Below are 22583 nucleotides of genomic sequence, written 5' to 3'. Positions count from 1 at the left end.
GATTACAATTGATAAATAAGTTTGCCCAGCTGTTGATTAACTGAATCACAACTTCGACATTACATCCATGAAGGATTGTTTCAGACACTGGCATAAAAATACAGCAGCAAAGAAACCACAGTTGACGAAATGCTCCCAATTTTTAGACATTTATCTCAATTACAACAATCGGCTTAATTTATACGAGTATAATCTGAGACAGATCCTCTCCACACACAGAATCCCTCTGGCAGGAAATACTCGTCCTAATAACCCCTTTAAGATCGTCTTAAATAACTTCAGAAAAAAAACTGAGTGTGGTTTTTAATGGCAGCTAAATTTAATTTGCCATTATTGCATTAGGCCGTGCATCTGTCCTCCATTTCCCAGCCTCATCCACCAACACTGTGAGTCAGCCATTCTCTCATCCACGCACCGGAGGGGGGGTGGGGGGGTGGGTGGTGGACGAGCCGATGGCTTAGCCCACCTCCTGAAGTGTCTCCAAGCCCTGTGTGACAGAGCCTTAAAAGTGCTCATATTAGTCGCCCTGGGACGCCATTTACTCTGGATGACATCAATACCTCCTGGTCGATCGCGGCACGTTATTGACCGACACATGCCCGCCGCCGAGTTCCACAGAGCTGGAGACAATTCATGTCGCCTGTCTGCAGCACCTCAGGGGAAAGGGGAAGCAGAGTTGTGGGCTGAGGATAAAGATTTTTCAATGCCTGCATGTTTGCCGTTTATTAAAATGCTCTTGGCCGGGCTTTGGGAACTGGCAGCGTTTTTTTCCTCCTCCTCCTCCTCCCCCATTGTTCTACAAAGAGGAGTGTAATCTGTCTTGTTGCACTCACCCACCAAAAAAGAGAGAGAGAGCCGGTGACGGAGCAGCCACGGCCCCCCCTCCGGCTCCAACTCTCACACCACAATAGCTGATCACTTTTGGGGGGTGACATTAATCACCTCTGGTTACATGCCGGCTCAAGTCTGTGCACAACAAACAGAGATAGTCTCTCTCTCTGGAAAAACAGGGTCTGAGGGGAAATTGTTGCTTTATCCAATGCTTTAAAATATATATATATATATAAATATAGTGGAGGAGAAGCCTGGAAATGAGCAGGAGGAGGCTGCAACATGTCTCAGCACTCACACACACCACTTGGCTCATCTGCAGAACAATGGGCATCCACGATGGAGGATGGAGAGGGAGGGGAGCCGAGGCTGGAAAGTTCAGGGAGGGGAGAAGCACAGAAAATGGTGTCACAAAGGAGGCAACGTGTCCCTGTGCAGCCCACACAGAAACTAGCATGAATTCAAAACTAATTATCACCGTGTAGCCTAAACCCTGTTTAAAGATGAGCTGGTGGGGGGTGGGGGGGCTCCACAGCTCTCCTGTCTGCCACCGCCCCATCAACACACAGGAGCCGGTGAACGAGGAGCAGGGGCGGCTCATCCTTTTTGAAAAACACGGGGGACACTAAAGAAAAAGGGTCCGGCAGGGAAATGAAATCACCTGAACCGGGGACTTCGACCTACAGAGCGGAGCGGTGTGAACCGGGGGAATCACGGGAAATACCGGGATGACACCGACGGGCCACGGACACGAGGTTTGACCAATTCACGCAGATTTAAAAAATCAGACAACCGTCAGTTATTAGCGGACACTTAGCATGCTAGCTGCCGCGGTCTTACCGGTCAGTCGGTGTGGCGGCAGGTCCGCGGAATCCTCCCCAGCTACGCCCAGTGTTAGCCCCGCACGCCCCGGCTCGATCCTCCGGTCAGCAGAGACAGAGAGGCGGAGAGAGGCGGAGGAGGGCTTTTATAAAAAAAAAAAGAGAGCCAAGAACCAGGAAGAAGGAGACGAAGAGAGAAGGGAGACCGAGCCGAGCCGAGCCGAGTCGAGCTGAGCCGAAGGACAAGAAACTTCTGGGTCTCGAGCGCCGTTTTCCTCAAGTGATGCGCGTTCACAGAGGAAGAAAGAGCAGCGGGGGGGGCAAGCTCAGAGCGTGGCAGCTGGAGCTCGTGAGGCACTTCCGGTGTCAACAGAAGCTGCCACTGATATGTCCAGGCAGCTGCCTTCATCGATGGCCTTTGATGCCACACAGTTTAAAGGCAGCTGCCTGTGATGGTGCACTGTTTGGAGGCAGCTGTCTTTGATGTGATGAACCAAAAGAAAATATGTAATTTTTTATCCTTGCCTTAAATTATAACTCCATGATAGCAATGGTGCACAGAGCTGCCACTGCTCCATGTAGCAATTTATTGAATATAACTGGACCAAAGTAGATGGAAATACCTCAAAGGAACAAAGGTTTAGTAACTGTAGTAACAGCTTAATAAATTAAATCTGTGTTTCTGTGTTACACAACAACAAAATGTGACTTTACAATTGCGAATAAAGTTAATTAACCATTCACAGTTGCAAGGACTCTTAGTTAAATACACTAAAATCCATAAGAACATTTTAAATAGACTTGTTGTTTTATGAGTTATGAACTTCTATGGTGTAAAAGCATCAGTGCACATACTCCACAAATGACAAACCAAGCTTCACACAACAAACAGCTACTGACCTACTTTTTGAACCAACTTTTATTCTCATGTCTTCAGTATTTATATGAATTCAGTTAAGTGACAATGACATGGACAGCACTATTGATACAGGCTGAAATGTTCTGATATTGAAGCAAACTGTTATTAATACTTTCCTGGCTAACCAGTAACTTCAAGTACGTCTCATGGTCTCAACCATCCAGGCCCCGGAACAATAACAAGTAGGTCAACATTCACAAACTGGTCCCAGTCTCCCTGAATAAGTCACAAACAGCTGTGGCAACTGACAGCTGCCTTCACAAATCAGTGGCAGTTTCTGTTTCCACCGGAAGTGCCTCTCCGAGCCGCCGCTGCCACGATTCGAGCTGGCTGTCTCTAAGAAAGAGAGTGACGCTGCACACACACACACACACACACACACACGCACAGACACGCGCACGCACACACGCACACGCCGGTGAACGGATGGATGAGGAGGAGAGGCTGCCGCTGCCTTCAGGTGCTCCTAAAAAAACCTCGGAATAATGAGCACACGTGAAGGAGCTCATGTCTCTTTCTCTTTTTATCAGATCTAATAATCACTGCGCTTTTATTGTATTATTATTGTTTTTTTTTATCTTATTTTATTGTTGCATCTGTTTAAACGATTCTTCTTTGTGTTGCTTTTGAAACCTTATTCTAGTTTGTATCATTGTAATGAGTGCTCAATAGAGTTTTTATTCTTTTATATATTCTAATGCGACTGTTTGTTTATTAGTTTTTTTTGCTAATGTGCAATTTGTTAGTTTGTTTTGAAAAGTGCAATATAAATAGAGTCATTATTACATCTGTTAATACTCACAAAATGTCAGTGTCATGTTTTTTATTATGACACGTTTGCACTGCTTCATGTATTGTATGTAATAAATAATGAAATGGATAAAAAAGAGTATTATTCCAACATGTAAGATAGCAGGGCCCTAAAGGCATGAAGTCTTTTGTGTGTGTTTGTTACTTGTTACAAATGAATCTAGTAATCTACGAGTCCGTGAAGGCCACATTCTCCTGCACAGCGCGCCATGCTGAAATTGAAAGGGATGAATAGCGAATAGCAGGGGCACTGCTTTCTCAGGGAGCAGCCAATCACCTCCCGGCTCGAGGGATTATTCAAACGAAGGATGATGTCACCTCTTGCAAGTCACCCGACCGTCTTGCCCCAAGTTCCTCCCGGTTGTCTGTTGCCCCCCTCTCAGGCCCCTGGACCCCTTTTCTGTCCTCTTCAACCCCTTTTCTTCTTCACTGCATGCACGACTGCACACACACACACTCACAAACACACACACACACACACACACACACATTACTGCTGCCCCACATGCATTAAAGCAGTTGCATTGTCCACACGAGCGCTGCATCGAGAACCTGAACATCTCTCAACACATTTCAGACCTGTTGATCGTAACATTCTTATTAGGATAATTATTGAGCCAATTTAAAAGAAAGTTATTTCCATATTGGGATGTAGGATTAGAGGATTTACACACAAAAACAAGCATCTTTAGAAGTGATGCAGCTTAACGTGTGAGGCTGCCTGCGAGTTCAGTCACAGAGATGAGCAAACAGGCCCCGAAATAGAAAGAAGTGAATTTGAAAAGCGGCAGGAAATGCAGCAAGGAGCAGCAGAGACAGTGTGGAAGCCTGTAGCCGAGCGTGTTGTCTCTCAGTCACAATGCGACGACACTGAGGGGCGTTGTTTTCGTGGATTTGAAAACCTTTTGTTTCTGTGCGCGCCACGTTCCTCACCAGAACGGGGCTTTTCATCAGAGATAGTCTGAGAGGAGGGCATGCCGCCCGTCTGCCTGTCTGTCTGCTGCCCCACGCTGCTCAGCCCCCAGCAGCCACTTGCCTCTGTCTACATGAGCCAGGCCTTTGTGTGCTGCTCAGTTGGGGATGTGGGCTTCGGGCCTGTTGAGCCGGTGGTGCTCGCTTTCCAAAAGCTGGACAGGGGAGGTTTCGGATTGACTCAGGCTGCAAATATACGGCACTAAACTAAAAAATACACAAGCGGCTTTAACTTCATCACATCACCCCCCCGATCCTTGCTTCCATCAGCCATTTTTACAGATCACTTTCAAAGCACGCTGGGGTCTGACCTCAATCTACATCATATGTTGACCCCCCGATGTGCCTGTTGGCAGCTTTAGATCCTCAGATGGATCCTGCTGGCTGTTCCAATGTCCAGGCTCAATAGTAAAGGTGACCATTCTCCTGCCATCAGGACCCCTCGGCTTTAGAACGACCTGCCTGAGGAGATAAGGCTCGCAGAGTCGGTGACTTCTTTTAAATTACTTCCTAAAACTCATTTTTATAGACGTGCTTTCATGTGATGTCGTCTTTTTATTGTCTCCTTATCACCTTTTATTTTATATATTTTCATTTATTCAATTTACTGCTTTTATGTGATCAAGTTTTTGTGGGATAGTGTTAAAAATATTTATTAAATTGAATTCTAATTTGTTTTCGACCACTTCAACATTGTTGTCTGGCATTTTTGCTTTGAAACAAACATATTTTAAAGGTGCTATGTAAATAAAGTTTATTATTAGGATTATTTTCTACAAACATTTGTCTCTTGCCTCTTTATCGCTCCTGCTCAGATTTCCAGAGGAAGCTTCTCCTCTGAAGTGGACTGACCTCCGACTGCTCGGCCTGTCAGCTCAGAGAACTCCATCCACATCAAACCTGAAGGTCAAGTCAAGCCCACAGAAATATTAATAAGAGTTAAAAAATGAACATGTGCTCGTGCAGGTGCGTGTGCAAGTGCATGAGAGACATGGAAGCAGACCAGGAGGAGGGTGGTGCCTCCTGGTGCCTGCCGGCCTGTCGCTGATGGACGTATTGGCATGGTCACCCAGCCACAACAAAGAGAGGAAGGTGTTTTTTTCACACAGGCGGTGGTGAGCGGCAGCGGAGGCAGGAAGGGGCAGGGCTGTGTTCCCTGCAGCGCAGTTTCCGTGCTATTTATCTCATTGTTTTTTCCCCCCCGGCCCACAGTGCAGCTGGGGGCAGCCAGAGCACACAAGCACTGGCACTCTGTCAAGCTCCAAAACCTGGCCGCCAGTCAGGGGTCTTACCTTTGACTTGCTCCCAACTCATTACCAGCAGCAGACACAGGCATGTTCCCTTTGGGCTTTGTGTATCCCAGCATGTACAGTCACATTGTGCACAGGTCTGAGTCTCTTCCTGTCAGCAGAGAGAGGAGCTGGCACCGCTGGGAGACACACCCACCACATCAGACACAGCCGCCATCTTTTTTTGTAGAGATATTCACAAATCAAACCCCTGTTGACACAAGTGGATTCAAAATGCACGAGCGGTGTCACACTCCACTAACGCGAATATCATTATCTCTCAAATGTGTGTGTGTGTGTGTGTGTGAGTAAACAGCAGGCGGGTGCAGGTTGGAACACGCCTGTGTGGCTGCTGCTCTGTGTGCACAGCACTGACTCCCCAAAGAGCACAACATGCCAGCACAGCATATCATTAACATGCAGGATGCTCCTGCTCCCGCGGACAGGCAACATGTGAAAAGCGATGCAGAGGAACCTTATCAATGGATCATTATTATCATGTATGTCCTCCAATAACGTGACGATCTGACTGCAAATGCAAAGATGAAGAACCTTTTAATCTGAGGATCTTCATTGCTTCTGGTGTATTTCTCAGTCATTGGGTTGGAAGTGAGTTGCCATGTTAAGTTAACCAGCTACCAGGCCTTGTCTTGTATGTTTTTTTCCATTAAATCAGCTTCACCCTGAAACCTGATGATGTCCAGAGCCGGCCAGTTCCTGTCGGTCTGATCTAAGTGCTTTGTCTCAGCCCTGGTTGCCTCCTGGAGTAAATAATGCATGTAGGCACTAAGCATATTGGACAACTACACCACTCCAGCACACTAAGAGGACTGAGTGAGCACGAACAGTTTGTGCCTTGACTCTCTGTCCCCTTCTCGTCCATTTGCATCTTCAGCTCACGTGCATTTTCTTTTTCTTTTGGCACGGCCCGACTCTGCTTTACCTTGAGTTGAGAAGAGAGGTAGTTTGTGATAATGGTTCACTCGAAGGTTAAGTACTTTAATTATACTCTCAGCATTATTCATCTTTAATGAAGGCAGCGACCCCTCCTCTCCTCCTCAAAGTGCCTGAGCTTCGTCTCATTTCTTTATTGCTTATGGATTGCATTGATTTCCTGTGACTGGCTGCAGACAGAGCAGACTCTCTCCCCCTAGTGGTGCCACACCACCACCACCACCACCACAACCACCACCAGAAACCAGAGCTTCAGCAGATTCAGACCTTGTATCACATCTACATCCCTTCATCAACCTATCACAGCATCATTAAAAATGTACATGTTCATCCTTTGTTAATATGATCATAAAGAGCCCAGTGTTTGATGTATAAACAAGTATTTATTATGAAGTAAATCATGTATAGTACATGTAAGTGAACAAAAACAACATGAAATCAATAAAACTCAACTCTTTATTATGAAATTCTGTTTCATTGATCTTATTTTCCATGGTAACAGTTTTTTATTTTGTGTTACAATTAATTATTTAGTTTTCATCCAATGGCATCACATTTAAGTTTACTTAATTCATTTTATAGTATTACATTGATTCTATTTGGCAAGTTAGTGCATAACAATTATAACAATGAGTAATAATCAAGCTTCTCAACCTGGTTTAACAAGGCGGCAAAAACATCCTGATTAAATATTAAAATTCCCAAATATCCAAATTGAACCAAAACATTTGGGGGAATCTTAAGTTTGAAAATGATAAACATTGAACTCAGTTGTGGTAACATGATAAAATAACATTTCATTAGTTTATTGGTTTATTTATATACTTGACACAGTTTATTTCTATGATAATAGAAGAAGGCAGAATCCTCTCAGAAAACATTCAATACAAAAGACGATAAAAACCTGAACAACTTCCTCCGGTGCATTAACAGATAAACTCCCTTTTAACAAGTACACACCTCCTCTGGAAACGAGGTAAAAATAATTAAGACAGCATACGGAATACTTGTAAACAAACCTAGTGAGCAGTAAAACTACTAAATCAGATTTACACTGACGAACCTTCCCAGGAGTGTCAGGAGAACATTAACAGATGCATTACACACACAGCGCTGTGCTCCGTCGTGCTATACGGCTCCCAGGTGACACATTTAAATCAAGAGAAGCTGAACACCGCTCTTCATGAAGTGCACATAAACTGTAAATGAACGTACCTGTTGTGACTGTAAACAAGATCCGATAATTTAAGTAAACGCGACACAATAATACCAAAGCATCAAACAGACGTGTACATTTGTTCTGTTTTCTCCTGATCAGAGTTTGTGCAGTGAACGTCCCTTTTCCAGTGAGCGTCCTTCATTTGACCTTACACAGCATGCGGGACATTACCACTTCAGTAAGTTCCCATAGTAACAGTGACGTGTCTTTGAAAAGCATCAATGAAGAACTGCTGGTTTGTGGAGGTGATCCTCGTCATTCATGGACACGACGAACGAGATATGAACCTTTTACACACGGTTTTAATGTCAGTGTAATGACATCGACTTGGTCTGACACCTCTGACACTGTACCTTTAAATAAAAATGGTTAAACCATAGAAATGTGCAATTTACAGGGATAAAAACAGCATGAATAAAAAAGAAAATCATTAAAAATACACAAGGGAAAGCAAGTTAATCAGTTGTTCCTGTTTCCTGGAGATACGGACACATCTTAGTGATTCATCTTGTTATAACAAATACAAGACGTTGGCTAAAAGGGGCTGACGAGTCCGGGACAATGTGCAAATCTTAACATTTTCTTCTACGACATTTATTTTGCTGCCTCGTTTGCAGCACTTTAAAAACAAACAGCGGAAATGCCCAACCGTGCAGTGCATTAGCGTGCACCTGGCTCTTTACAGCAGAAGCAGCTCATACATATTGATGACTGACTGGTTGGCTGCAGGGCTCGTCCCTCCTCGTGCAGCCGTCATCTCCTTGCAGTTACAGGCGGGACCTGAACGAAGGGGATGAGGAGTGAGGAAAAGGACCAAATTGATGAAAAGTGTTGCAGGAGCTAATGCACACACAGCAGTTAATGGCCGCTCGTTTGTCTGCTCGCCTGCCTCCCTTGTGTCTATTCTACTTCTGCCATGAAGATCCAGATGCTTACATATATTTACATAATCACGGGTCACAAAAGAATGTCTCCTAAGTAGTGGACAGTAAAATTATAAAAACATCCATCCTGTACATAGTGGAGCATTTAAAATTTTCATTTTACTTGGTGGACCGTGTCCAGTCGTGTTTACTGGCATCAAGTGTCTCGTCATCAAAGCCTCAACAAACTAAGATTTGAGAAAGAGACAATAAATTATTCATACAGTTCAAAAGCAGGTAATTGGCCTTGTGACTGATAAGTGCCTTCTACTGGTCCAGAATTAATTTAAATGCAAAATTCAAACCCGGGGCGCAGAGGACATTATGTTCCAAGGTCAGTCCGTCCACTGTCGAGACACTCATCGTCCCTGCTGGGTTTCTGGGAAAGAAAGGAGTGAAATTGCAATCAGCCGTCACTGGAGTGGAAACTCTGTGGTTTTCAAGGGAAAAGCAAAATCTCTTTACTTACTCTCACATCCTCTTCACCACTCGCAGCAGCAGAGGAAGGAGCAGGACGAGCCCTCGGGTCCACGGAACTTGCCGGAGCAGGGCGTGTCCGTGCACTCAGCGATGAAGACGTGAAGGTCAGTGACGGGCACCTGCTCCTGTGTTTGGGCCTGTGCGGGTCAACAGACATTAACATGTGCACTTTCCTCTGATTTATGTCCAGAGTGACTGGTTTGCAGCTCCTAATGGCAGCAATGGCTTTTTCATTTCATCATTTTAAGGCTAATTTCAAACATTTTACTGCTTCATCCGGATCTGGATCTTCTAGACACAATGAAGGTCTTACGAAAAAGTAAATTGTAGTCTGGACAGTCGGTGGACGGACCGACAGAAGGACACTGCCATTAGAACTGTGACAAAACACATAAAGCACAAACCGAACTGTACCATGATGGTGTCGTAGGCTCCGGTGATGAGTGCGATGAAGAGGGACAGCACCATGTAGATGAAGAGGGAGATGAAGGTGTAGAGGTAGACCTGACTGAAGATCCACACCATCGTGCTGCTTCGCTCCATCTCAGCGAACGTCACAAACATGTCGTCCCCGTTGATGAGAGAGAACAGGCACTCGGACACCATGGACAGGGAGCGGAACTGGGCAGGAAGCATCAGTGTTAACAAGGTCAACTACAAATCATCCCTTTCATCCACCTCTCAATCTGTAAATTACCTTTTATTAGCTGTAAGGATTGATTTTTAATTTACAAGCACACAACACAAAACAATATAACATAATGTTTTCACGATTCATATTTAATAAAGGTCAATTTCCTTCTCTCATTAATAATACACCAGCTACATGGCTGATATGCTGGAGGGCATTTTATTATAATTAGGCTGTGAAGACGTGCACTTCTGGTCTGAGTGACTCATGGCGCCTCCTTTCTGGTCAGAGACCTTCCTGAGTGGGTTCACTACCTTGGCGTGATAAGGCCCGAGCACGATCCAGCCACAGAAGCAGTATCCCAGGTAAATGGCAGCGGCGCAGCAGCTGAAGCGGATAACGTTTGGAAAAGCAGCTCGAAGAGTCACAATCAAGATCTGTGGGCGAGGAGCAGAAGATATTTACACTTCAAGGAAAGAGCAGCCGATAGATGTGTGCGTGTGTGTGTGTGTGTGTGTGTGTGTGTGTGTGTGTGTGTGTGTGTCTTCCACATACATTGTATTTCTGAAAGAAGCTGAGGTAGCGGATGACTCCCACCCACACCAGCAGAGTGGAGGTTCCCAGCAGGATGCCGCACAGATCATACGATGACAGATTCTGCATCACAACAGGGACATCTATGATTATAATGAACGGTGCTGCAGTTATTTGTCCCTGACGACTTCTTGAAGGTCGTCTTACTGGTAACATCTCCCACGTTACCTTGGACTCGATCCCAATCTTGATGAAGCTCCCGACGATGGTGAACAGGTCGCTGATGATGAGCAGAATGTACCAGCCGTTGATGAACTCCATCCTGTCTCCCCAGCTGACGTCGCGGCCAAGTGTGTGATTGAAAAAGTGCACGTACTCCTGGGACGGGACGTAAGAGACAAACATAAAACAGACTTGTCCTCTAAAGGTGAGATTCTAATCCTGTAATATGGAGGATTGTGGAATCTCTGCTAATCTCTGTTCAGAGTGTAAATAAACCGGTGGTTCGAGAAACCCTCGTTCTGTGATGATTTTCCTGGTTTTCTCCGGGTACTCGAGCTTCCTCCTGCAGCCCAACGTGGGCTTTAGGCTAGTTTGGTGCTTTTTTGGCGTATTTCCTATGGTGAACTGTGCAATAATGTGGCTTTGCAGTAATCATGTGCCATAGAGTGTTTTCCAATCCGTCGAGGGTCAAGGTTACAGCAGAGTTTTAGACCAAACTTGCTACGAAGCCACAAAACAACAGAAAAGCTGATCTTATCAAACAGTGTTGAATAAGTTAGCGTTGCATAAACGTCCGGTCGGCCCTCTTACATATTGCAGGACGATGCCTCTGAGGATGGAGCGTCCACACAGCAGCAGGGACAACAGACAAACCACCGCCACCAGCATGTCAAACAACTCCCGGGCATAGCTCTCCGCTGCCAGAGGCAAAGAGAAGAGGGACCGAAGGCAAACGGGTAAAGTTACAGATGAAAGAGTTGATATCAGGACACAGATGGATGAATCTCTCCACTGCAGCTGGTCCAGCACCAGTTACTCACCGTGCCCAGACACATTGGGGTCTTTACACTCTGCTATCGAGGCCTGGTTCAGGAGACTGATCTTCACTTTGCCGCTGTGCGCTTTGTTATCCATGACGATCTGATGAAAGACGCAGAAGAACCGTAGTGAATATACAAACTGTGGATATGGACGTCTTTGTGTGCGATACACTCTCTGTTTACAGTTCGTTAACAATACACCACGTCTATTATATTTATCTATTATCAGTATTTGCAATTTCATCCAATATGTGTCATAATTCTCATGTCAGTTTTAGATCTATCCATTTATTTACATCATCTCCAATTGGAAAAACTAGATTTCTTGTCTGTTGTGAAACGTAAAGCAACACGGTCACTGGAATAGGAATCATGGGAGGGGCAGTTCACCGTGATGGCAAAGGTGTAGCAGTCGGGGATTTCGTTGTTTATGATGGTCTGGATGTTGATGGCCTTCAGCTGGAAGTCAATAGTCACATTGATCAGCCTGGAGACACACAGAGAATTCAATGTGGTGAAGCTGTAACGGGAACAAAATACTTCTCTGGGTCTAATGATGAGAAAACACATCATAACATCTTACTTGTAAAACTTGAGAGTGAAATTCTTGTAGTCACTGTTTCCAAAGCTGTAATTCACGGGATCCACTCCAAGGCAATCTGAAAAAAAAAGGCAGAAACCCCAAAATAGCATTAGAGGAACTAAACGATATCAGATGGGGAAATGTTATTTAAAAAACCATATAAATCATCTTTTTCCACATCACATGCAGCTTGAACCAGACTCCAGCACTTCCTCTCAGCATTTTAATCGTTTCCTTGGAGCGTAACATTGATTTTATTCATCTTGATCTATTTCGGTCACAAGATTTTTTCATTCATCGCCAAACCAGCAGGTGTATGCAAATAAAGTCTTTCCCGAGGCAGAGACCTGGCGTGAGGCTCCTAAAGCTTACGGGTAAAACAAAGCTTTAAAGCTGTGTTTTCTGAGAACTGGACCACGTCAGGTCTGTGAAAGTAGGACAAAGTGTCCCGGCTCCTCTGGACATGTGTGGAGCAGCAACAGAGTGACTCACCGACACAGTCATTTCCTTCAGGGCCGGGAAAATACAGTCGCTGGGTAACAAAACAAGGCGGTCACTTTTTCACCGAGTAGAAATATTCCACAACGTGAAGGGCTTCCCTACCGGTGACCACGTGGGGATCGATGTCAAAGGTGTCGTTGACGGGGTCGATGGTTCCCTTCCTGAAGTACCTCTGGCAGAGGGACAGCGCACTTCCGTTGGCGCCGACGCCCAACACGTACGCGTACCGTCCCAGTGAGATGTCCGGTAGAGCCAGGTACTGGGCGGGAGACGAGAACCTTTATTCAAACTGAGCTGGAGGCACGTTAACAAAATCTGCTTCCACACAATAAAGCACAGTTTTACTCTGGAGCTGTTTCTGGTCTGAAATATCAAAACATCTACGTCATCATTCGGCCAAAATGTTTATTTTAGTAGAAACTACTTCTTTCCTGATATTTCCATCATCTGTGCTTTTTTGATTAGATTTTTTTGTATTTAATTGAGGAACAAATGCTTCTTCAGGTTTTCCAGTTCCTCTTTTGTGTGTTATGGATTTTTGTGACTGTAAAAGTTCTTAAAAAGCTAAAGGTCTCCAGTAAAGGGAGTTTCTCTCCCAGACAGAAAACACTGAAGCTCCTGAAACCTCTCGTCTGTCCGACTGTTTGCATGTCAGAGATAATCTGCTGGAGATGAAAGAGCAGAGATGACGTGTGGTTACCTGCTTGATGGCGAAGTGGATGTGGCTGTACAGCTCCTTCTGCGTGTGCACTGCCTGAGGAGCGTTCTCCTCATAACCCTCCAGGAAAAGGTGTTTGAACGCCGCGGTGTTTTCCTCTTTAAACGTCACGACCATCTGGTTGCTGAGTCCGAACAGAACCAGCTAAGAGTCGGAGTCAAAACACAAGAGAATCAAGATCCAAGCAAACAGATTCATCAACAGATAAAACAAACTATCTACTCTCGGACTTTATCATGTTCTGAGGTAAACAGATGTTTTCTCCACCTGCACAGTGACCGTGATGATCTTGAGCAGCTGCAGGCCCAGTTTGAACGGCTTGCGCCCTTTAGCGTGGTACTTGTCACAGGGGCTCATGAAGAAGTACTTGAGTTTCCTCCTCAGAGCCTCCTCCTCCTCCTCTTCCTCCCGCTGCTGGTGGAGCTCAGACTCCACCAGACCCGCGGGGCGTGGGCTCCCGACCCCGAGAAGGTCCTGGGACCCATAGCTGGTCGTGGAGGAGAGCAGCCGGTCCTTCTCTGGAGAACACAAAGAAATGTGATGATGTGAAATTATAAACGTTCAAATTAAAAAACAACACACGTGATGATGTAAACAGGTAAACAACACATGTGATGATGTAAACAGACTCATCTGGAGGTAAAAAGACTCATCGGTAACAGGTAAACAACACATGTGATGATGTTACACGTGTAAACAGGTAAACAACACACGTGATGATGTAAACAGGTAAACAACACATGTGATAATGTAAACAACAGATTCATCATGGAGGTAAACAGGTAAACAACAGACTCATCGTGGAGGTAAACAGGTAAACAACAGACTAATCGTGGAGGTAAACAGGTAAACAACATGTGATGATGTAAACAGGTAAATAACAGACTCATCATGGAGGTAAACAGGTAAACAACAGACTCATCTTGGATGTAAACAGGTAAATAACAGACTCATCATGGAGGTAAACAGGTAAACAACAGACTCATCGTGGAGGTAAACAGGTAAACAACACGTGATGATGTAAACAGGTAAATAACAGACTCATCATGGATGTAAAAAGGTAAACAACAGGAGGTAAACAGGAAACAACAGACTAATCATGGATGTAAACAGGTAAACAACACGTGATGATGTAAACAGGTAAATAACAGACTCATCGTGGATGTAAACAGGTAAACAACATGTGATGATGTAAACAGGTAAACAACAGGAGGTAAACAGGAAACAACAGACTCATCTTGGATGTAAACAGGAAACCACCGACCTGTGTCGCTGTCCTGGACCTGGGTGAAGCCTGGAGACGCCATGTTGATGTTTCAGTCGATCACAGAGGAATGAAGGAGGGAATCTTCCTCTTCTTCACCGGGAGGATTCATGTCATCACAGCTGCTTCATCTCTGCGTCGCGATGTTTGGACGACACCTACGATCACATCACCGCTTCCGGGTTAGCACGTGACTCCACCACGTGACCGCTGTCTGCAGCCATGGCAACGAGCTGCTGCTGCTTAGCAACCAAACAAAACAAGAGCTGAGCTACAGGCTCATCTGTCTGCAGCGGGATATTAAATATATGTATTAATTATATAAAGTTAGTTTAATCTACAGCCTCATCTGTCTGCAGTTGGATATTATATACTGTGTATTAACAATATAATTATATTATTCTTTCTTCATTCCTACAGATACACATGTGTGAGTATATTCAATAACAGTAACATTCTTTTTTACTTTATTACCAACAGACACTAAAACTGTGTTAATAATGATAAGCAATAATTGACAAATGTTGATTGACACCACTTTTAGGTAAATATGATATAATAATTCATTCAGCTCAAATATATTTTCTCTTAATCGTATTCAATCAAAAACAATGAAGTCATCTTATAAAACTCTCCAAGTGTTTTAAGTCTTTTATTTGTGGAATGGAAACTCCCCCATGTTTAACCCTCAATTTCTGCATGCACACACACGTACACGAAACAAATGAATCTAAATATTATTAATACAAATATAATAATAAACAGTGAGGACCTCAGTATCTGCACCAGACTGTGAATCTATTTTACAGAGATGAAACTTGAGAGCTTGAGCTGAAGTGGAGTGAACAAGAGAAAACAAAACTTCGACTCTCGACTCCATGGAAAATAATTGGCCAACATTTAGAAGGTTGTTTGTTATTCAGATTCATCTCCACCCAACTTTGAGTCAATTACAGCAAACAATAATCTGTTGTTTTTCTTTGATTCATTGTTTAGACTCTTTAAAGTCTAAAAGCAGTTTCAAGGGGTATCACAATTTCCCAGAGCCTTGTGTCATGATATTTAATTAAAGCACCAGTGTGTGGGATTTAGAAGGGGATCTATTGACAGAAATTTAATATTATAATATCATGTTATGTTCTCATTTGTCAGTGCTTCTCACAGAAGTCTATCTGTGGTGGTGTGGTCAGGATGATGAAGGATGGTAGAAACCTAATTGATTTTCTGATGGTCCAAAGAGAGAGGGGGCTGCACAGATCTACAATGAAGCAACAGTAGAGTTCATGAGAAACACTGTTTCACCTGAAGTTACAAACTTTTGTATTTTCTTTAGCTCACATGGAGCCACACATGAAAAGTGATGCAAGGTAAACAAATGTATGGAACTTGATGAGGTGAGTGAGAAGATCCACAAAAAACTGGAAGTTTGGACCAATCAGCTGCATCGTTTCTGCTCTAGATGTGGCTCAGTACGTTGCAGAGATCCATTCATCATCACATCAGTTACCAGAAAGAATATCAGTCACAGTCAGCTAACACAAGACGGGACCTGGATGACGGGACCTTATCCTCATCCTGTATTGATGAACCCAAACCAGCCAGTGTCTCCAGTCGTGTTTTATCTGCCGTCCAGAGCCTTGTCCCTGGCGATGACCGACTCGTTGAACTTGATCATGAGCGTGGTGCCTTTGTGCCAGTGGGCGGTGACCTTGGCCGGGAACCCACTGTGTGTGAGGACGGCTTCCACGATGCCGGCAGTGAACGCAGCGCAGTTCAAGCTGCTGTTCTCTTTGGGCACAGATATGTACGCGTTGATGAGAGGCTCCTTTTCTATGATGTAATAAGTCTTGTCATCATCGTTGGCCTGCTCCAGCTTATCAGCCTCTTTCCCGAATAAGGACTTCCACACGTTAACCTGAAAGGACAGAAAACAAGTTAAAAAGTTTCAGGTACAAAGTTATTTTCCTCTCAAAGCAACATCAGCATTTCCCATCTGCTCACCTTGATGAAGAGCAGCATGTTCAGAACCTTAGTCTCCCTCTTCCCGTTCTTCTCTCTCAGCACCAGCACGTCCAGCATGCTGGCTCCCACACTGTGGCCCATGTCCGCCAGCCGGGTCTGCAGCTCGGACACGGAGTACACGCGGCTCTGACAGTACTGGACCATCTCCGAGAACAGGAGGGCGAAGGCGCTCACGCTGACCTCGGTCTTGGGTCGAGTCAGGGGCCGCTCCAGGATGCTGGATTTGCCTCGAGTGAACCGCGTGTCCATTTCCTGTGGAAGAGGGATGGTTGTCACAGTTTAGTATTTATTCTCATAAGGAAGCACAGACACGCTTTATGAAAATATATCACATCAGATAATAAATGGTGCAGAAAACCTTCCATCACCCTGAGGCAGCTCAACAACATCTGCTGCCATTGAGACGTAAACAAGCTTGATAGTAAGACATCAGACTGAAAGAGAGTAGATCTTATTTCACAGTAAAGAACAGAAACTGCACATGTGATGAACTTTCACCAACATCAGCTGTTTAACGCTGTTTTTATTATTCTGCTCAGTTTCAGCGTTTCGACGCCCCCAGTCAGCTGTTAGCCACCTAGCTTACAGATGCTAACTGACGCTTCCTGCCGCGATGCGAGCTCCTCCAGGAACACAAACACAATTTGGCTACACAACTCAAACCCACAGACACACACACACACAGATAATGTTTAATATCTATTATCGTGGTTTAATAAAAGTGTCGCGTTCATTTATAAACAAACCTCAGTTGACAGAAGATCAGCTTATATCCTGTTTTCCTCGTTTTTCTTCTTCGTGCTCCTCTGGGGTTCAAATACTGTTAACCTCAGTGTAAAGTGTATACCGCCACCCAGTGGACAGAAGCGGTACTTGTATTATATTATATTATTGGCCTACATGTGCATACTACTACTACTACTACTACTACTACTACTACTACTACTACTAATTACTACTACTTCTACTACTAGTACTACTACTAATATATACTGCTACTACTACTACTATTACTACTAATATTACTGCTGCTTATACTACTACTACTAATTACTACTACTACTGGTACTAATACTACTGCTGCTACTACTACTACTACTTATAATAATAATAATAATAATAATAATAATGATAATAATAATAATAATAATAACATTGATTTCAAGGTACTAAGGGCTTTACAGGTAAAGCAAGAAAGGTTTTTATTTAATAATGATAATAAAACAAACAGGGACAGAGAATTATAGTGGAGATGTTAGCTGAGGATACACTAACTACTGGTATTTGTGAACAGACGAGTTTTAAGTATCCTGGGATCTGTGGAGGAGGATTTTGTGAAGGATGCGAGACTGAACATTTACACATTCATTTGTTTTTAATTAAACGTACAGATCAGTGGGAAAAACACAAAAGAACCCGAGTTAGCCTGCAGGATTATTTTAGTTTCAATACGTTGAAAGGTCACAAAAATCGAACCTAACGACTCAGGTAAAGCAGAATATTGTTAATGTTTTTAGTCACATTTGTATTTGACTAAAAAGTTTCGTTTCAATCTACAGCCTGAGCCCTAAAAAACTGTATATATTTATTTTTCATGTTCTTGTTTTAGTCTTGTCAGCTTTTCTCTCTCTCTTTCGTTCTTCCCCATAAAAAAATCTACATAGGTTAAAGACAAAAGTACTTTGACATTTCTGCAATGTATTTTCCAGCAGAACCAAACACTGTGCACTTCCCGTTCCTGTCCTCATTTAAGACCACACACATGAGAGAATCCTTCCCACGATGGGGAAACTTGCAGTATTACATCAGCAAGTATTAAGTAACATGCAATACTCAAGTGAAGGGAATATAAATAAATAGATAGAAACTTATGAATGTAATTAAACTAGTTTATACAGTGTAAAGACAGGGAGGAATATGTGCAGTGTGAGGATATTTGCAGTGAGTGAATTGCACAGACAGATGAATACAGCACAGTTGAGACTTGAAGTGTTGAAGTGCAGTCCATAATGGTTGTGAATGTAGTTTATACTGGGAGCAGAGCTGGTTGTATCGTCTGAGGTAAACACTGATATCACCTACAACACAGAACTGCGACAGATCTTCAAACAATGTCTCATATCTGCAAATATAAAGTTTATATATATATATAAATCATTAATGAAGGAATCAGATACGTTTCGGTTGCTGCCACACAAACAGCAAACATGTGATTCACGGGACTTCCTCGGTTGTGCTCTGTGTTTTCTGAACATGGACAAGAAGACACACGTTGCCACAGAGAGGAGTGCCAGGGGTTTGTACAACAATCCTCAGTCGGCTGTTGGCTGCCAGTATTCCCAGAGAGTGCGTTTCACAAATAGCAGCCACAGATTAATTACAGAAGTTGTGAATTTCTCCAAAATGTCCAGGTCGGTCACTCTGACGCTGCAGAGGAAGAGGCCTTGAGCGGTCAGGTCCACAGCCGCAGGTGCTGGTTTTCTCACGGAGCCACGCCAGCTGATGAAAGACGGACGTATCTACAGCATGTGTACATGTTACATAACCTCCCACATACTCTGCATATGAACGTCTATAAATGAGAGGGGGAGGAAAGGAGGTGAGAGACATTCGAGGCTCGGAGCTGAAGGTGTTGGAGGCTCAGGATGGATCCAACCTGCTGGAGACTCACTCTGACCCTTGTTGTGGTCATGAGCAGCACCTACGACACAGAAGGTCAGAACATATCTACAGCTGCATTGTGTGTGTTGATGTTTTATTTGGTCCATTACTTTGATACTTTTTCAGATGAGACTCTTAATGGTTGATCTACTTTGACAATAATACGATCTGTGTAAGTCCACACGTCTTGTGTTTGCATCAGATAATTCCTCATGCAGCACAAACATCTGGGTCTGTGTGTGGAGCCTCATGTCAACAGGATCTCTCTCTTTTAATATTCACACATCTGTACAATTAACTGACTCAGGAAACAATTAACAGATCAATTCTGCACAATTCTACAAATCTACATATCTGAAGGTTCGATTGGTGCAAAGCCACTGAGCACATGTGACAATGGAATTTATCGGATTTATTGATACACTTATATTGATGTACTGATACACGTGTGAGTATTTTCTGTGTGTACAAATGTCATCGTCACAAGTTGCTCTGCACCAATATTTCCTTCACAGTTAAATCCTGAGCACAAGACAAATCCATTTAAAAGTGTTTTCACTGTATTTTAGAAAAGTTTATAAAGCCGAATTAACTTCAAACACGTGCAATGGCTGAGACAGTTTTTTTTCCAGTTAGTTTAATGGATTTATTGACATGAAAGTCAAGAGGATAATAAATCCACAGTAATAAAAACACTTTGTAAACACAGCTTGTCTCATTCTGAAACTGAAGGAAACGGAACTGCATAATATTACATATACTTTTATGATATTATATAACAATAAGAACTTCATGTATAAAGCCCTTTTCAAGTACCACAGAGAACAAACGGTTAAAATACAGAAGTGCATATATGACAATAAAACATCACAAGAGACTCGTTTCCTTGTGTCAGTGACAGCAGACTGTAGAGATCTCCAGCTGCTCAGAAGGTAAACAGGGAATTAAAAGATCAGACACGTGTGAGACCGTGACGATGATCCCTCTAGACACATCACGTGCTTTTCTCTATATCGTCTGCAGCTTCAGTGTCCCGGCACATGGACGACTTCATCGCGGCGGTGAAGCAGCTGGAGGACGGTGTCCCCGGGGCCGACCCAGTCGCTGTGTTGCAGAGGCTGCGCTGGGCAGCTGGTCTGAGGGATCCATTCATCCAGCACTTCCTTGGAGATGTGGATTCCAGTGGTTTTGAGATGGACACCCGCCTCTTGGATTACATCAGGAAGACTGTGCCGTACAGGGTGACCGATGATGCCAGGGAGGAGGGCGTGGTTCTGACCTCTGATGGCACCAGCGTTGCCCTCAGGCCGCTGCTCCTGGGCATCGAGGCCGGTTTCCTGTCCAAGCGGAGTGAGCGTGTTCGGGGTCTGTACCAGCTCACCCTGGCCAGAGACCTCGGCCGGTCGCTCAGGCACAGCTCTCCTCTCAGCCAGCGTCTGGGGCCGGACGGCTGCTGGGACAGTTTGACCTCTCCGCACGTCTTCACCCTCTCCGACACCCCCACTCTGCTCACCACCGCTCACGTCAACGGGGGCATGGATGGAGTGATTCTGGGGATGGAGGCCAGAACCGTCAGGCTCAGCAGTCTGCTCACAGAGTACTACTGTCACCAGCTGGACCGGGAAGGACTGGACGCCGCCCCGCGCCTCATCAGCCGCCGTCGCAGGGGGAACTTCAGGGAGCTGCTGGTCCCTCCGACGCTGGTCAGACATGTGATGAAGTCAGTGGAGCTGCAGCGGAGACTGGAGAGGAAGTCAAAGATGGAGTTGAAGGAGAGGAAGCAGCTGACGGCCGCGGTGAAGGAGGGAATGAAGGAGTTCGTCCACATGTTCGTGGGTGAGAGCACGAGACCACACACAGGAAGTGAGGCAATTCTGTGGTGAGCCGCTAACCAGCTGTGGTTTCACATCTGTTTCAGATTGCCCCCCCATCATCCCTCGGTGTATGTGGGGTGCGGAGCCGTACAGAGGAACCCCCACCAACCTGTCGCTGCCTCTCTCCTTCATGTACATCCACCACACTCACTCCCCCGGGCTGCCCTGCCTCACCTTCCAGCAGTGCTCCGCAGACATGCGCTCCATGCAGCGCTTCCACCAGGTGGACAGGGGCTGGGACGACATAGGATACAGGTAACAGCTGTCTGACGTCACACATCTGTATCAAACATGCTCATCTGTGAAAGTGTGACAACGACTTACAACTCTGATCCCCCTGAAGCTTCGTCGCCGGCTCAGACGGACACATCTACCTCGGCCGGGGCTGGCACTGGCGAGGAGCTCACACCCTGGGACACAACTCCATCGGCTTCGGGGTTTCTTTCATCGGAGACTACGCCAGCAGTCTGCCTTCCCAGCATTCCATGGGGCTGGTGAGAGATCAGCTGGCGTCCTGCGCTGTCGGCGGTGGGCGACTGAAGGCCAACTTCACCCTGCAGGGCCACAGACAGGTGGTGAACACGTCCTGTCCTGGAGACGCCTTCTATAAGGAGATCACAAGCTGGGAGCACTTTGGGGTACGTAGGAGGAATATACTGATAAACTGTGTTGCACAGTGATGTATTCTGTATCTGTGCATTATGTATGAGATATTGAAATAGACACACGTGCTCAACCCACACGAGAAGACACAGCAACGGTTTGGTGAGATTAAAATATTCAGTTTTGCAAAGACAGCTGAGATTTGTGATGATTCCTCTGGTAGTGAGAATAAATAATTCAGCTGCAGACGTCATCCTCCTCCAGAAGAATTCTTTCACATGCTCATATAAATGATATATATATATATAAATAATAATATATTATATATATATATATATAAATATATATAAAATCATATAAATGATCGGACGTTTCACTTATTTTCCTTCATATTTAATTTCAGGAGGTGAAGAAGAATTGATGATCAACTCCACAAGAAGAAGAAGAACTTCACCAATAAATATGTTATGAATGTATAATTTCCCATTGAACACAATAAACAATATTTCAATAAAGGCAAAATTACATTTACTTCCGTCCTGTTCTTAATGAGGTATTTGTACTTATATGATTTCCATTTTGTTCCCATTAAAGATTTAGTTGCAGATTTTTCTAAATTTAATAAAAAGGCCTGAACAATGACACAGTCCCACCTGCGATCAGTAGAGGGCGCTATCTGAAGGCGTAATAATGAGCAGTTGGAGGTTTTTATTGATTTAAAGTATTTAAGGAATGTTGTTACACAAACTAATTAAACTCAACACAACTGAACACAACACACAGGGAGGAACCCACAACACGTTGAGTTTACATCTTATTAAATACCGAGTTAACATGTGAGACACATATAAACTGTAACTGACTGTAAAATAGACATAAATGACATTTAACACAGTATTTGTACACTTATACAAAAATATTATTAAGTGTT

General features: G+C 44.3%; 3 protein-coding genes across 4 annotated transcripts; 1 reads left to right on the top strand and 2 right to left on the bottom strand.

Moving 5' to 3' along the window:
* Positions 1-7038: 7038 nt before the first annotated feature.
* LOC118123888 (mucolipin-1) lies at positions 7039-14677 on the bottom strand. The gene is made up of 14 exons (XM_035181539.2): positions 14493-14677; positions 13496-13746; positions 13211-13372; positions 12613-12769; positions 12010-12085; positions 11817-11913; positions 11427-11526; positions 11197-11303; positions 10612-10761; positions 10405-10506; positions 10164-10286; positions 9633-9839; positions 9208-9355; positions 7039-9117 (listed from the first exon to the last, which is right to left on the bottom strand). Exons 1-13 carry the CDS (start codon positions 14533-14535, stop codon positions 9221-9223), a joined length of 1710 nt encoding a protein of 569 aa, XP_035037430.2. The 5' UTR covers positions 14536-14677; the 3' UTR covers positions 7039-9117; positions 9208-9220.
* Positions 14678-15130: 453 nt separating this feature from the next.
* On the bottom strand, positions 15131-17347 carry trappc5 (trafficking protein particle complex subunit 5). Its single transcript, XM_035181537.2, has 3 exons — positions 17261-17347; positions 16494-16766; positions 15131-16407 (listed from the first exon to the last, which is right to left on the bottom strand). Exons 2-3 carry the CDS (start codon positions 16761-16763, stop codon positions 16111-16113), a joined length of 567 nt encoding a protein of 188 aa, XP_035037428.1. The 5' UTR covers positions 16764-16766; positions 17261-17347; the 3' UTR covers positions 15131-16110.
* Positions 17348-19064: 1717 nt separating this feature from the next.
* pglyrp6 (peptidoglycan recognition protein 6) lies at positions 19065-22182 on the top strand. Of its 2 annotated transcripts, XM_035180745.2 has the most exons (6): positions 19065-19229; positions 20199-21011; positions 21094-21304; positions 21393-21397; positions 21482-21687; positions 22056-22182. In XM_035180745.2, the coding sequence occupies exons 1-6, from the start codon at positions 19160-19162 to the stop codon at positions 22071-22073; spliced, it is 1323 nt and encodes a 440-aa protein (XP_035036636.2). In that variant the 5' UTR covers positions 19065-19159; the 3' UTR covers positions 22074-22182. The 2 variants fall into 2 exon arrangements, with proteins under 2 accessions (XP_035036636.2, XP_035036635.2); XM_035180744.2 differs by having other exon boundaries at positions 19066-19229; positions 21393-21687.
* Positions 22183-22583: the final 401 nt, after the last annotated feature.

Source organism: Hippoglossus stenolepis, chromosome 16 (genome assembly GCF_022539355.2).
Source record: "Hippoglossus stenolepis isolate QCI-W04-F060 chromosome 16, HSTE1.2, whole genome shotgun sequence".
NCBI classification, from domain to species: Eukaryota; Metazoa; Chordata; class Actinopteri; order Pleuronectiformes; family Pleuronectidae; genus Hippoglossus; species Hippoglossus stenolepis.
This window is presented reverse-complemented; position numbering and strand designations above follow the sequence as displayed.

What these genes read in the sequence shown, in the direction of transcription:
- LOC118123888 (XM_035181539.2), bottom strand. Translation starts at nt 14,535, where the DNA reads ATGGCGTCTCCAGGCTTCACCCAGGTCCAGGACAGCGACACAG. An exon ending in GGTCCAGGACAGCGACACAG is followed by an intron (nt 13,747 to 14,492) that starts GTCGGTGGTTTC and finishes TGTGTTCTCCAG; the next exon opens with AGAAGGACCGGCTGCTCTCC. An exon ending in GAGCCTACGACACCATCATG is followed by an intron (nt 9,356 to 9,632) that starts GTACAGTTCGGT and finishes TGACCCGCACAG; the next exon opens with GCCCAAACACAGGAGCAGGT.
- pglyrp6 (XM_035180744.2), top strand. Translation starts at nt 19,160, where the DNA reads ATGGATCCAACCTGCTGGAGACTCACTCTGACCCTTGTTGTGGTCATG. An exon ending in GTTCGTCCACATGTTCGTGG is followed by an intron (nt 21,012 to 21,093) that starts GTGAGAGCACGA and finishes CATCTGTTTCAG; the next exon opens with ATTGCCCCCCCATCATCCCT. An exon ending in TGGGACGACATAGGATACAG is followed by an intron (nt 21,305 to 21,392) that starts GTAACAGCTGTC and finishes ATCCCCCTGAAG; the next exon opens with CTTCGTCGCCGGCTCAGACG.
- trappc5 (XM_035181537.2), bottom strand. Translation starts at nt 16,763, where the DNA reads ATGGACACGCGGTTCACTCGAGGCAAATCCAGCATCCTGGAGCGGCCC. An exon ending in ACATGCTGCTCTTCATCAAG is followed by an intron (nt 16,408 to 16,493) that starts GTGAGCAGATGG and finishes CTGTCCTTTCAG; the next exon opens with GTTAACGTGTGGAAGTCCTT.